The sequence below is a fragment of the Lemur catta genome, chromosome 8 (genome assembly GCF_020740605.2).
Source record: "Lemur catta isolate mLemCat1 chromosome 8, mLemCat1.pri, whole genome shotgun sequence".
Taxonomy (NCBI): Eukaryota; Metazoa; Chordata; class Mammalia; order Primates; family Lemuridae; genus Lemur; species Lemur catta.
This window is the reverse complement of record NC_059135.1, coordinates 97564672-97579858: the sequence shown is the minus strand read 5'-3', so window position 1 is coordinate 97579858 and position 15187 is coordinate 97564672. Positions and strand designations below refer to the sequence as shown.

General features: G+C 42.0%; 1 protein-coding gene across 2 annotated transcripts in view; it reads right to left on the bottom strand.

Moving 5' to 3' along the window:
• Window positions 1–13411: 13411 nt before the first annotated feature.
• The window catches only part of CNTNAP5 (contactin associated protein family member 5), a 773538-nt gene continuing 771762 nt past the window's right edge, over window positions 13412–15187 (bottom strand). For both annotated transcript variants that reach the window (XM_045559127.1, XM_045559128.1), the window contains exon 24: window positions 13412–13608. In XM_045559127.1, the coding sequence (XP_045415083.1) occupies window positions 13412–13608 (197 nt within the window). The remainder of the gene's footprint in view (window positions 13609–15187) is intronic.

The window sequence follows — 15187 nt, the reverse complement described above, 5'->3', positions numbered from 1 at the left end:
CTCAGAGAGCTAGCTCTCAGCATTTCCAGCCTCATTTTCTAAGTTTATGTGTACATTTTAATGCTATTGGTTTCCAAAAGAAAAGAGTGTTTATTTTATATCTCTACTTTTCATGCTAAGAGTGCCCAGACTTTGAATCCAATGCATATTTTTCTAATTCAGGTATCAGCAAAACACAACCTACAAGTCCTAGCAGGAGCCAAGCCTGTTTTTATACAGCCCAGGAGCTAAGAAAGTTTCTGGGTTTTTTTGTTGTTGTGTTATTTTTGGTTTTTTCCTTTTTCTTTTTTCTTTTTCTTTTTTTTTTTTTTTTGCATTTTTAAGGAGTTGAACAAAATCAAAACAAGAAGAGTAGTTCAAAATACACCAACATGATAGGAAATGTAAATTTCAGTTTTCATACAGAAAGTTCTGTAGAACACAGCCAGGCGCATCCCTGTACGGAGTACCCACGAAACACTTTCCCAGGACAGGGGCAGAGTGGACTAGTTGCAACAGAGACTGGTCCCTGAAGTGTGAAACATTTACTGTCTGCCTATGTACAGAAAGATTCTCCAATCCCTATTGTCATTGATGAATATTTTCTCCCCCTCCTGGCTTGCAGCTGTAATACTAATAACTAATATTAATATTTGTATTGCTCTGTGTAGTTTACAAAAATACTCCCACATTTCTCCTTTTATTACTCATGATAATTCAGTAAGGTAAATATTTTTATACACATATTACAAATTAGACACCCAAGCTCAAAGCAGTGATTCAACTGTCCCTGTTACGTACAGCTGGGAAGGACTAGTGTTGGGGAGAATGAAGTCATCCAACACCAAATCCCATCTAATGCCTGCTTGGGTATGATGTGACCTAGATACAATTCCATTTCACTTCTACATGTGCCCTATTTGTCGCCTTTGCTTTCCTCATCCAAAGTGGAAGCTTTGATGTAAAAGGTCTTTCTCACGTCTTTGCTGTGTTGCCTGTCGTTTTTGAATAACAACTTTCTAACCTTATTCTAAGCCATATTGAGCTAAGTACAATTTCCTGAATTGTCACGCTGGCTCTTGCCTCTATGCTTTCTTTCAAATGCTATTTCCTCTCTCTTAAGTGTTATTTTCTCCCTAACTTTTAATCATCCTGCAGACCTTTGAGACGCGGCTGAAACGCCACCTCCCTGAGGCAGGTGCTCACTGGCAGGTGTTAATCAGAGCTCCAGGCGCTCTGTGGCACCTGCTGCGCAGGCTTGTCGCTGAACTGCTGACCTTCCCAATGAAACCATGGCCCCTTCCACGCAGGTGCTATATCTTATTATGTGACTATTCGCATTATATCTCTCAAAATCCATCAAAGGGACTTACTGAGTTTGAATCAGTGAATGAATTAGGAAGGGAATGAATAACTACTCTCAGACCGTATACAACAGAGGCGGTATTACACACCATATTATTAGCACAAAGCCTCATCTTACACATCCTAAAGGATGACAAAACAAAAAGATATCTTTTCATGTAGGATATAATGCTGAAGAACTTATATAGTAACACACACACACCTTAAGTCGATCCACATGTACTTGCCTCTGGCAGCTTGATTTGTCAGTTTGCCTGCTGCTTAGAATTAATTAATTAGTATTAATTTATTTATTGAGACAAGATCTCACCATGTTGCCCAGGTTAGAGTGCAGTGGCTGTTCACAGGCATGATCATCGTGCACTGCAGCCTCAAACTCCTGGGATCAGGCGATCCTCTCACCTTGGCCTCTGGACTAGCTGAAACTACAGCTTCTTAGAATTTAAATAGAGAAGGAATAAATCCGATGTTCAGCATCTAGCACACTGAAGTTGTTCTGTCACCATTGTGTCACAAAGTTTGCTTAATAAGCTTACCAGCTCCTTCATAGAAACCCAAAGAGATCTGCAGGATCGGGGTGCACTGCAACAGGAATGCACCACTGGTATTCCCAGATGGGTGTCATGGTGCCAAATGATTGCTTTCTGTTTATTGGGCGGGCAGGGGAACATTTGACTTCTACCGGATTGTAAATTTACATGCTGAAAGATGTGTCTTGTTGGCTCCAGGTTTAAGTAAGCATTATTTCTCCAAAGGCTATTCTACCACTTTAGATATCCACCAAGTGGGTCCCAGCTACACCGCCATCCACCAAGGATCGGGCCTGCGAGGAGGCACATCACGGAGTGAAATGACTCCTGGAGCCCCGGTTCACACTCTACTGCTGCTTCAGCGTGGCTGGCCTGAGAAAGTCTCATTTCTGCATTAATGGCCTTTAAAGACCCTCTATAACATCCGTTTGTCTTTTTATAAGGAATGTCTTTTTGTTTGTGTGTTTCTAGTTTTATTGAGTAGAAGTCTGGGACAGAGTAGTAGCACTGGAGCCAAAATGCACCCCTTGAATTAGTTCCAGAGCAGCGAGGTCTAGCTCCGTGTGGCTTAAGGCCAGAATGGGTTAGATCTTTACTCCTCCGCTAACCAGCTGTATGGTTCTGAGAAACAGGTGTTCACATTCTATTTTCCAGGTAAGAAATTGAGTCACAGATAGGGTAGAGCTTTGTCCCAAGCTTCATAGATAATAATTAACACAATGGACGCTGAATCCAGTGTTTGTAACATCAAAGTCTGTGCATTAATTTTAGCAAATTGATTGTTTCAGGCTAGATATCCTCATCTGCAAAATGAGAAAGCTACTACCTCTATGGTTTTATTACAGTAGAAGGTAACATGCATAAAGACCTGGACACTTAATAGGTCCACAGCAAATGGTAATTATTTTATTATTCTATTTATTACTTTTGCATATCCATGAGAATGTTTAACACACTCTAATTCTCTTCATAAAGCTGGCCTGTATTTCTTTTTCTCCCCCAATTTTTTTTATTATGGCAAAATACACATAACAAATTTTACCACCTTAGCCATTTTGAAGTGTACAGTTCAAGGGCATTAAGAACATTTGCATTGTCATGCAACCGCCAGCACCCTCTGTCTCCAGAACTCTTTTCATCTCTCCAGACTGAACCTCTGCACCCATCAAATCTTACCCTCCCTCCCTCCTTTCCCACCAACCCTCCCTGTCTGCAGCAACCACACCCTTCTGCTTTCCGTCTCTGCAATGTTGACAACTCTAAGTACTTCAGACAGGCAAAGCCAGCACTTCTTAAATAAGAGCTTCACACCCCAAAAAGGTCCTGGAAGACAAAGACAAGGTGTCACACTCCCCAAACCAAAGTGCCAGGGAAGTGAGAGCTGCGGCACTTGCCCTGTCACAGAGAGCAATCCTGTGCACATGCAGTGGGTGGCATTTTTGCTCCCGGCTGTAGGATAAGTTTGAACTCTGAATGCATCAAGGCCCTTTAGAACAGTTGGAGCTTCTCAGAGGACTTGACTCAATTGGATTTACCTTTTCCACTAGTCAGGGCTGTCATCAGGGCCTGTGTGTCCTCCTCCGGGTGGATCTCGCATTCCTGGACCCAGGTTTCAGCAGCCCTGGTGTGCTGGTGTCAGACTGAGCTCAGCCACAGTGCCCATGTGTTCAAAACGCTTTCCAGCCTGGCCTCCAGCTCAGACACTGTGGGATCATTTATCTGATCAAATTTAGGCCCAAGAAAATTCCTTCTTTTTGAACCATCATGAAAAATAAAAGAAATTCATATATATATTGCAATGGACTGAATGTTTGTGTGCCTGGCAAAATTCATATATGGAAATCCTAATCCCTGATGTGACAGTATTATAAGATAGGGCTTCAGGGAGGTGATTAGGTCCTGAGAGTGCAACCCTCATGAACGGGATCAGAGCTCTTATAAAAGAGACCCTGGAGAGCCCTCCCCATCCCCCCATCGCGTGAGGGCGCAGTGAGAAGGTGGCCATCTGCCACCTAGGGGGCCTCACCGCAGCCTGACTGTGCTGACACTCTGACCTCGAACTTCCAGCCTCCAGAAATGGGAGAAATACATTTCTGTTGTTTATAAGCCACCTGGTTTATGGTATTTTGTTATAGAAGTCTGAATGCACTAAGACATCATTTACAAATCTGAGTATTTAAAAAGAGCATGAATTTTCCCCCCAAATATTGTATGTTTGTTTGGACACAACTTTTTTTTCCTCCTTAATTTCATAGGCCTACACCAAATACAGAGATGAAGCAGAGGATTCAAATTTACATACAAACTTCTCATTTTATTCTCTGTTTATGTAAATACAATCAAGCTTATCGAGTACATGAATATTGTTTTAAAATCTTTCGAGTGATGAGTAATTGAACTTCAGAGATGCGATGAGAAGGCACTTGTTCACCTACTGTCCCTCAGCAACCAATTAGAAGACTTAGAATTTGAGCCAGGACTGTCTGCCCAAAACCCTGTAAGGCCACTGTCTTTGATATCACAAGTTATTGCAACATTTCTTTTAAGATAAGTGATTCCTTTCATTATTTAGAATCGTGTCCTCTCTTTCAGGGGAGACATGTCAAAGGCTCTCTCTAGAAAGGATTTATTAAAGGTCACAAACCTAACTTATGGCAGAGCCAGCTAGAATTCAAGGCCTATCTCTAGCCCAGTTGGCTTACAAATAGCTACTGAGCCCTCGCGCTGAACAAAGCAGGGCTGCCCTTTCTATGCCTCACTTTATTTAACTCTGTGTGACACATGTCGTCTGTCTTCTGTAAATGAGAACATGATGAAGGGACAAGTAATGACACACAGCATTATGGGGGCCTCGACCATGTATCCTGCTACGTGGTTTGCATGCATTGTTTTATTTAATCCTCGGGACCTGTGAAATTGTTTTAATGTTTTTGGTTTGATTTTGTTTCTCAGTTTTTATCTGCAAAATCTAAGCATCCCTTGGTTAACTTATTTCAGGTCACAGAATCAGGGAATTGGATTTTAGGGAATTTCTGCCCCAGTGGCCTGGCTTCAACTTCCGTGTGTCTCTTCCAAGTTAAACGCCTTTGAGCCTCAAGCCGTGTTGCCCCTCACTTCTCCACCCTGTCAGCTCACTCAGAATCATGTTTTCTCCCCACGTCTTCACCGCATGGCCGTAAAGAGGGTCATCAATGTTTTCATCTTGCTAAAGCCTGTGGCATTTATCTATTCTCATCTGACTTAGCTCCTCAGTGGCGTTTAATGACTCTCCACTACCTCCTGATGAAGCACTTTGTAGTCAGGGCTCCAACTTACCTGGTTTTTCTCATTCCTCAGCGGACACTTGCAGATTGCCTGGTCTGGCTGCTCCCGTAACAGCGCGTTGCTCCCAGCTCTGTTTTCTGTATATACTCACGCCCTAGATGGTCTCAGCCTGTGTGTGTGTGTGTGTGTGTGTGTGTGTGTGTGTCACACATATACACACACATACATACTTACCCATACATGCACATGGATGTGTACATTTAGATACATGCACATAGACATATATCTCCTGGGTGTTTCTTCAGACCAGACCCCAGTGCTGAATTGCACACGTACACCCAGCCACTGACCTGACATCTCCACTTGATGCCTAGTTGGAATCTCAAACTTTACAAAACATCAAACTAAACTCATTATCTACATCTATCCTTCTCAATTCACAGCCACCATGCCCAAAAAACAAAATACAACAGAAACTCTAACTCCATCTATTCAGTGGCATAAGACCAAATTCCAATCTTTCTTGATTGTTTTCACCCCTCACACTCTCTTTCCAAACACCAGCAAGCCCTGCAGATTCTGTCTGGCCCCAGCTACTGTTATGGTCTTTGCTGCCACAGCTCTAGTCCAAGCCACCACCCCCTCCCTCAGGCTTTTGAAATGGCCCCTGACTGTTTTCTCCTCCTCTCCTTCTGTTCCCCTGTGGTCCATTCTCCATCAAGAATTTCGATGATTTTTTTTTTTAAAGGGAAAATCGGATAGTATCACTTTCCTGTTTAAAACCACTTAAGCTTTTCATTTGCGTGTGTTCTCTGACTATCCCATACATAGAAGTGTTAATGAACACTGCATGAAGTGGGTTCTGTTGCACAGCACTTTATTAATACGTTTAGTCTCTCAAACACACGAAGTCCAGGTGAGGTTAAGATCCTCTGGAAGAAAAAGATGCGGGCAAGCAAAGATAAGAAATGTGTCTTCAGTGAGTGGGCGCTGAGGAGGGCAGAGGGGACCCTAAGGGTTCATTTGGGCAGCTGAAACCAGGGTAGCTCCAGACACTGAAGTTGACTTTTGGCCAAATCGGTGGGCTTGCCCTCGTACGCATTTGAGCCAGGCGTGCAGTCCAGGATAACTCGGCTGAGTGGTGAGAGAGCCCAGGACAGCACTTTAGCCATGTCGAAATTACTAAACCCAGGGAGTGGGAGTTTTGTGTTTCTTCAGCATCCCCATCGGTCATGACATCTGGGAGTTAATGGTGTAAGGAACGAGAATGGGAGCTGAGGGATTAACTGTTCGACTCTTCATTAACTCAAGAAAACACAGCAAGGCACATTTGTCTTCCACACAAAATCATACAAAATTTTCTCTTTATTAAATATACATTATTTACAGTTTAAGTCTTTCTTCTGTACAACAATAACCATAGAAAACAAAGAAATCTAAGGCTAACTTTTATTTTTTTCCCCATACAGTGTATTAAGACATGTTACATGGTCTACAAAACTGACTTGGAATGAGGCAACATCACTTGGGATTTTGTTTTAGGAACAAAAACCAGAAGATCAAAAGGAAAAAGGAGACTCCAGAAGGTCCACAAAGGAGATGACCTCTTTTGTGCTTTTCCCATAATAAAGAGTCTGACATCTGGATATTTGGGGGGGTCATTTTGTGTTTTATTATTTACTTATTAAAAGTAATCTCCCTGCTCTTTCTTATTCCTCAAAAAAGAGGGCCCAAACACGCGGCAGGGAGACTAACTTCCCACCTGAAAAGGACACGGTAATGCACTGGCAAACCACAGCCATGAACCAAATGTGATTTTGTAAATAAAGTTTTATTGGAACGTGGCTATGCATATTCATCTACACCTGTGCATTTTCTTGTTCTCTGAGGCTTCCTGTGACAGGCTAGTTGACTAAAGGGAGTGTCAGCTCAAGACAACACGGGATATCAGGAGGCCTGTCAACTGCAAGATTCAGAAAGAGAAAATTCTGGGTCTTGTTCCTCACAAAATACAAAGTCTCTTTCACAATATAACTATGTTTCTTTAAGAAGGTTTCATATTTTTCTCTAGAGTATTTGAGGCAGGACAAGGTTACGCATGATACTGCCATTCAAAGGGAAGAGACTATGTCAGTATTTCATGTAAAATCTTTGAGACAGAGGTTGACTCTAATGGGAAGTAGGACTAGGCAGATGCCCATTAATATTTTCTCTTCGAGTCGCACTGAACGGGGAAGCCTTTCAAAGAGTCTGCAGGGCAATGCAACGCTCCCATTGCAAATCCAGTGCCTTTGCCATGTATGCTCTTTGAGACGACTGCTGGCATCTGAAGAGTGTAAGGCTATGACACTAATGTAGATAAGACCAGGCTTAAATCACTAACACAATTAGCTTCACCTTTTGTCCTGGCCTAGGACTATTTTCCTAATTTTTTCCTGCTATTTTATAAGGGATTTCCGTGTGTCATCAAGGAGGATTGAGGAAAGCAGTGCTCCCAGGAAGCGTTGGGTGGTGGTCCCTGGCACTGCGCACTGTCAGGGCTGGAGAGCATCATACCTTCCTTTCATCAAGGTAGCCCATGCATGCCAGGACTGACGAAGGGGAAAGAAAGACCACCAGACTGATTCCAGGACCTCAGGACTTTTACCTGCAGGGGCTCTGATTCAGGATAGTGGCCTAGGTGCTTTCTAAGAGCTTCTTTTCCTTAAACTTCTATATGGGTGCTTAACAGGCACAGGTTAGGTATTTGTAGTGATAGCTCTTAAAGCACCCTGGGAAAATCCTGATGAAAATTAAAAATTGAAAAAAACAAAAAACAAAACATGAGATTGGAGTAGGACTGGGAAGGGTCAAAAATGTCATGCAAAGATGAATAAAGAATTATTCATGCAAAGCCCGTGATATTGCCTCTTTCCCTAATGTGTAGGACAGTGATCCAAATGCACTAAAGAAACTCCTGAGTCAGGATCCAGGAAAGTGGGAAGAGCTCCGCCACTGGTCATGGAGGAAGCAGTGACCTTCCTCTCCTTGGACGGCCACCGGTGACTGCCCCCGCCTCCTCCTCCTCCTCGACGTGTTCCCAGCAGGTGTAGTTAAAACACCAAAACAAATTTTTGAGTTAAACCTTGTTAGTCTGCTCAGCCACTTTGTAGACTATAAACATTACAAAAGACAGACAGCTAGTTTACAAAGTACAATATTTCACTAGAAAATGTGCTTTTCTGTTCTTCCTCAGAGTACCTTAGTGCAAAATAAAAAAAAGAAAAAAAAACTTACCACTCAAAAATAGCAAAACAGGTGATTATTAAAACCTTATATGAAGGATTCAAATAATTGTCAACACCAAAGGGGAATTCTTCCTTCCTTAACAAAGAGATATGTATGTAGAATTTTCTACAGAAAAATTAAACAACAGCCCTATTTTTATAAAGTGTGTGTGTGTGTGTGTGTGTGTGTGTGTGTGTGTGTGTGTATGTTGCACTTTTTCCCCTTTGGGTGGTTCAACTATTTGGAATTGTGAACGGAGCTGAGAACTAGGGACAACCCAGATCTGCAAACTAGATGCCTCCACAGGTGGAAGTGGTGGGGGAGGGGTGTGGGAGGAGAAGCCCAGACAGACCCAGGAACAGGACGCAGAAGAAATCCAACTACACAATGTATCTTTTAAAGAAAACATGTTCAAACTGCATGAGAGACATGGAATAGCACTCAGTTATCCTCCAAGTATTATTGAAGTTTCAGGTTTGCTTGCACCTTCTTCCATTAACCACCTTTGCCATCTGCGGGAACAGCAAAGCCTGCCTATTTGTTTAGTCTATGCATGACCTGAGGAGAATGGAGGACTAAGTGTGCCCAGGTCTTTAGGTTAAGAGGAATGAGTGGGAGAATGACACAGGTGTCTCAAAGGCCCTTTGGCAGGCTGGCGTGGACGGATTGTAGCTATGGGGAATTTAAAGGAAGCCAGGGTCATTGGTGGGCCAACTGTCAAGAGTTTTCCTAAGAAACAGCTCAATAAGCCAGAGTCCTGTCTCCCTGAATATCTTGGAAAAGACCCTCTGCTGGCACCCTCCTGGTGTAGCTCCTCTTACTGAATCAACTTCCTGCAGAAAGGGGGCAGACTGGAAAAATCAGAATTGGAAAAACAATCAGGATTGGAAAAATTCACCCAGTGCACAGAGAGGATACTAAACCTGGATGAATAGCACTTTTCAGTCAGTTGTTGACTCAAGGATAAACTTCATCTAGTTCTCTGACATTTTTCTATGCAGAGTTAAAATGGTTCATGAGAACAAAGGAGGGTTTTAGGAAGAGCTGTACTACAACAAAGCTGCCTTCAGAAACGTCTGGAAGAACAAGGCATGCACCAGGTCACTCACAGATGGCAGCAAAATAACGAGAAATTGGAAAGAGGGAGGAGAAGTGGAGATTGTTGTTTCCTACCCCAAATAGGATCCCAGCTCTTCACTTAGGTCTGACTGGCGGGAAGAAGACTTTTGGAATCCGCCAACCAGAAGTGAAACAAGAACGTAGAAAATTCAATCCATAAGTGTGGCAGAGACAGGGACCATTTATTCTTGTTGTCCTTAAGGAGTCAATCTACCTCCTTCTACAGAAATCTATATGCATGGATAGATATTTGCTTGAAAGAGGAGAAACAAAGCAACTTATTGAAGGTGGAAGTACTAAATGAGAAACAAAATTATAAGGATGTCCCAGAAATGTTATCTGTTTCTTTCAGTCTCCAGTAAATGCTTTTACAAAAATTCTTGTGCGGGACGTTTGCTGTGCATTATATAGCACTGTATGTATACCCTTATGACAGTACATATATCTAGCATATCCTACTAGACTTTGAGCTGTCCAAGGGCAACAACAAGGTGTAATTTATATTTGTACACCCAGTGCCTAGCACACTCGGGGGACTGGGCATTCAGTAAATACCTTGTGAACAGATAATGAAAGAACAATCCCTTTGTTTTGTTCTGATCCTGCTCTTGCTACCCTGTGGTGGGCAAGGGTCTGACAAAAGGTACAAGTCCAGTTAGTACATCTGTTATTACTAAAAAGAACAAAAATTGTCATAAAAAACAGCCCTAGGAGCCTTAAAATAAATGTTCCATGTGCAGTTCAGAAAGAATAGAAGAGCCTAATCTCTTCATGAAAATATATCTAGAGAAATGACAAATATCTATTTCTCTAGACAAATTCTCATAGAAACCATGACAATCTGGCCTATGCACACAATGCACGATGTAGTGGGTGCTAAATATATTTTAGGGTAGGCAAATATATTGTCGCTTACATAAATAGATTTGTTTTGTGGAAATAATATCAAAGAAACAGCCCCCTTAGAGTATGAAATTGCACAGGCATTTTTGGTTTTACTGTAAAGTGACCATATTCCATAAAATCTTTTTGTAAACAAAGACTGAGAGTGAAAGTGGAGGAGATCCTGGTGGTCACGTTGGCCAGAGCATTCACTTGGGAAATCCGAATGTGGTTAAAGAGAGATTAGAATGCTTTCAAAGACTTGTTTGAGATTAAAATTGCTCAAGGATTGAAACACACTCACACAATTGAACAGTTGCATAAAACTACATGGATCTTGGTACCACTGAGGAAAGACAGGTAGAATTAGCACTTATTTCTAATTTCAAATTGTGTTTTGCTTTGGAGAGTGTAGCTCACTTGCATTTCATATACATATTAGAGAAAGTTAGAGTGTTCTCTGGGGTTATGAAAAAATCCAACCCTGTAAAAATAATGCTGATTTAGCCCTGAGACTCTACTTGCAAGAGCGACGTGTAGATTGCACTGTCTTGGCACCCACATTTAGGTCTAGGGCACACGGTGCACATGCATATGTAGTCTACACATGTGGGGAGGATGCCAGTGGGTTTTGTGGTGCAGATATGGTCAGGATAGTGCTTCACAAATTCTTCACCCTACAGAACACTCTCTAAGCTTATGGAGGTACATGAGAAAATCAAATACTCTGAGTTAGCCGTTGCTGGTCCTCCATTTCTTCTATCAGCACTATGTCAGCAAAATACAGTCCTCGCTTCCCGGTGACTTGAACAATGAAGAGTTCCGGCTTTTTATTCACACCTTCCTTTTCTGGTCCATTTCATTATTGGAGATGCTTCAGGCTAAACCCACTACACTTCACGGTGACTTTTATTTCAGGGGACAAAGGAATATGTAGCCAAGTGAAAGGCTGATTTATACAGCCTTTTTATGGAAATTGAAAATTCAAACGTGAAAACCGGAGAAAGGAGAGGAAAGGGCAGGGGAAAACAGTATTTAAAGATCTTTCATCTTATTAAAGAATCATTCATCTTATTAAACCTAAAAGGAGGGAAAAAAAGGTATCCTTCTTAGAATCACTTTAAAATAAATTTACTAGCAAAAGGATATTATGGAAATGATAAAGTGATTAAGTAAGAATCCACAGAAAATTTTAAGGAGAGACTGTATATTTAGAACAACATCTTAGAATGGAGAAATATGATTACATGCTAATTCCTTATTCCACAAGCTCCGAAACTGAAAGAAAGGCCATGGACTTGAAATGGAACAAAGCAAGTAAGTTCCTCCCCGTGTGCCTCCTCGTTAAATAATCAGAGGCAGACACACAGGAGGGACAAGATGGAACATCTGCTAACTGGAAAGCCTGGGAACAAAGGTCTGGTAATTGTTTTCCAAATCGAATCTGCCTTGGAAAGAGAATCAGCAAGTATTTTCATGTCTGTGGATCTTTATATTGTCATTTCCGGCATCCCTGAGCATATGTATTATTTTCTTTTTATTTTTTTCTCCAAGATGGCCCAGAGGCAAAGAGTTAGGCATGTAAGAATCACTGAGATTCTTACCACCACCTCATGGATGAGCTCAAGGTGCCTTCTTAATGACTGTGTCTTCCAGGCTTAATTACCAAAAGGGGAGGACCCCGAAATTTGACACCACCTCCTTTGGAAGTGCGAGCCTGTGAAAAGGTGTGAGCATGGGGGGGTGTCTTTATATACACAGTGTGTAGCAGATCTGAAAATATGACGTGCTACAGAACCTAAGGGCCTCTCCCAACTCAAGCAGTGGGGTCAGCTATGACCGTAACACCATGTAGGTCAGCGCATCCTAAATCTCTTAGCAAACATCTCCAGGGACAAAGTGATTCATTATGTCTGTTTGAAAACGTGAAACCTGCACACCTGAATTCACTCTCTGTACCACGTCTTTAGTGAATGGATGAAAGGGAAGAAGAAATCTGCTTGGTATTTCTCTTCTTTCATGCAGTTTTTTTTTTCCTTTTTCATTTTTGTTTTAAAGCTGAGTTAAGATGGTTTAAGCTCTTTCATTGAACCAGGTACTATTTTAGACTTTTATTTGAATTTCTTTATGCTGCAGCTACTTGTATATTAATATATATGTATATATTTTTTTATTTTTACTCAGTATAATAACCCCTGGAATACCTAGCTAACATTTCTTACAAAGTTGGAGGAGGCATTTTTGAAGTTATGGAACATCTACTTCCTAGCAGCTTTCTTCTTACTTCCCAGTTTCAAGCTGGTGTTTCCCTGCGTCTCAAAGTGGTGGCCCCAGGGGAGCGTGGGAAGAGAGGAGCAGAGTCACTTTGTCAGCGCTACCAGCCACCCTGTACTTGAAAACACTCAGAGGATAAGAGTGGTAGTGAGAAGGGGTGGTGAGCTTGGGCAAGGGGCTGTCTATGATAGGGAAATTAAACGAACACAAAACAGATCTGTCTTTTTTCCTTTTAAAAGCCACTGAGGCAAACCAAGATTCTAGGTTCTTCTCCCTCTGTCCTGGGCTCCCTGGTATGAATGGACTTGAGACGGAGAGGATGTCAGGAATGACTGTCCTATGCCTGGGTCACAGAGCTGGGGTTCACGGGAGGCCTGCAACCCTGAATGCTGCAAAACCAAACAGTGCATTTCAGAAACCAGAAAGACAGAACTGAACATGTGGGAGTGCACACGTGTCCCTTCCATGTCTCGAACAGTAACGCCAGTCTCTTGAGCGGCCACTGTCACCACGACAGGTTTGTCAGAGCAGAAGACAGTGGCCACAGCGGCCCGTTCTCCCGGGCTGGGTCAAGGGCATCGATGCCGTGGTGGATGCAGGTACGTTCCAGAAAAGAAATGGCAAACACATAAGAGGAAGAGAATGACCAAAATTAAAAGATAGAAGACAGAAGAGAAGGAGAAAAAAATTAACAATAAGAAGAAAAAGAGTGTTAGGGACCCTGCAGTTTTTCAGATGAAATATTCCCGTTTGCACTCGCTCACTGGGTTTTGCAAGTCAACATCGTTTCTGAAGGAACTGTCCAAATTTTCTGGGTACTCCTTCTCCTTCATCTGGTTTGTGCGCTGTGACTGCTTGTGCTGGTACAGGAGCCGGGTCATGATGCCCACGACACAGAAGATGATGAAAATCGCCACTGCTATTACCCCTGGGGAGGCGGAGGAAGGAAAAAGAAGAAAATCATCCCAGGTCACCTGCTCCAGAAGCAGAGTCAGACTACACAAAGGAGGCACTTATAGGAACCAAACCAAACAAACACACAAACAAAACTCTGCCATAGGCCCAGAAATAAACACCTGCCGAAATGCCCTCAGTCCTTAATTACTGTTAAAATCTCCTTCTTTTGGACTAGCTGGGGAGAACGCCAGTCTAAATCAGAGAAGGTTTTGTTTAATGGACTAAGAATGCCGTCTTATAAATATGGAGTTGAATTAGCAAAGGATTTTTTAATAAATTTTCTAAGATCTGCTGTAAAGAATGTGTCAGAATCGTTTGTAATTAGCACATTTCTTTTTCACCCTGCAACTAAATATTTTAGAATTACTTTAGCATCCTAAGAAAAACCGGTACTTAAATATTTCACATCCCAATACGTCCTCTCCTGATGTAAATTTGCTTTACGTTATATGATTGTTTTGCTAAAAAAATCATTAATAATGAAATGATTACCAAAAATTTAGGGCACCCTTATGTTGCTCCGTACTCTGCTAGACAGAGGCTCCTCGGTGGTGAGACACCTCTGCCCTCCAGAAACTCAGTAGACTAAAATGCCTGGTCCTGTCAGATTTCCCCTTATTTGGTTGTATCTTATGTGACTGGATCTACCTTGCAAGTTGCCTTCACTGACCCTAAGGTCTCACCCCTACCTTCGCCGGGAAGGTTCTGGGCCCATGAAAGGCAATCTCTGCAAAAAGACGGTGAAAATGTGGAAGAGCATGTGTCTCTACACAAATGTAGGTTTCTCAGCATTAAAATATTTGAAAATATTTATATTAATCAAAGATTATTTTATTTCTAATCTTCTACTGTTTATTTTTCTTTCTAAGGATAGTAAAGATTGAGGAAAAATGTCTATTTTAGAAAGCTAGTGTTGGACACCCTATATTATGATTTGCATAAGCATGGATATTTGAGAGTTACATATATTCATTGTGCGTCTTCCACCAATTTTTTGAGCTAGGGTCATGGTTAAGATTTCTTACTTTTTTTTTTTTTTTTTATTTTCACTATTCCATTTTGTGGAATTTTCTCCAACTACTTTAGAGCAAGGCAGAGTAAGTCCGCCTCAGTTAGCACATGGGTGGATAAACGGGGTGGCAGTGAGTGCCTCAGCGGAGTGGGCGACAGCAGAGAGAGAGGGAATAGGAGGCTGGCTTCCACCCCTTCGATGCAGGGGACAGTCAGCGCTGGGGGCTCTGCACGCCTCCAGGGATCTTCCATGGATTGGAAGGACTTTCCAAGAGACTCACAGAGCATATAAATGTCTGGGGAAGAGTCAGCAGTCACAACAGTAAGTCTTTTTTCCACTTGTCAAATGGGAAATTATAGAGAGAAAAACAGGGACAAAATTGTTTCCTACTTTTCTCAAAGCCAAAGAGAAATCAATTTGGACTTTCTTCTCTAACGCAGAAATTCAGGTCAAATGTTTTAAGAACTTCCTTCAGGAGAGGCTGTGGTGTTCCTTGCTTACAGTCTTACTGCAAGGAGCACCTCCGTGCTCCCACGGC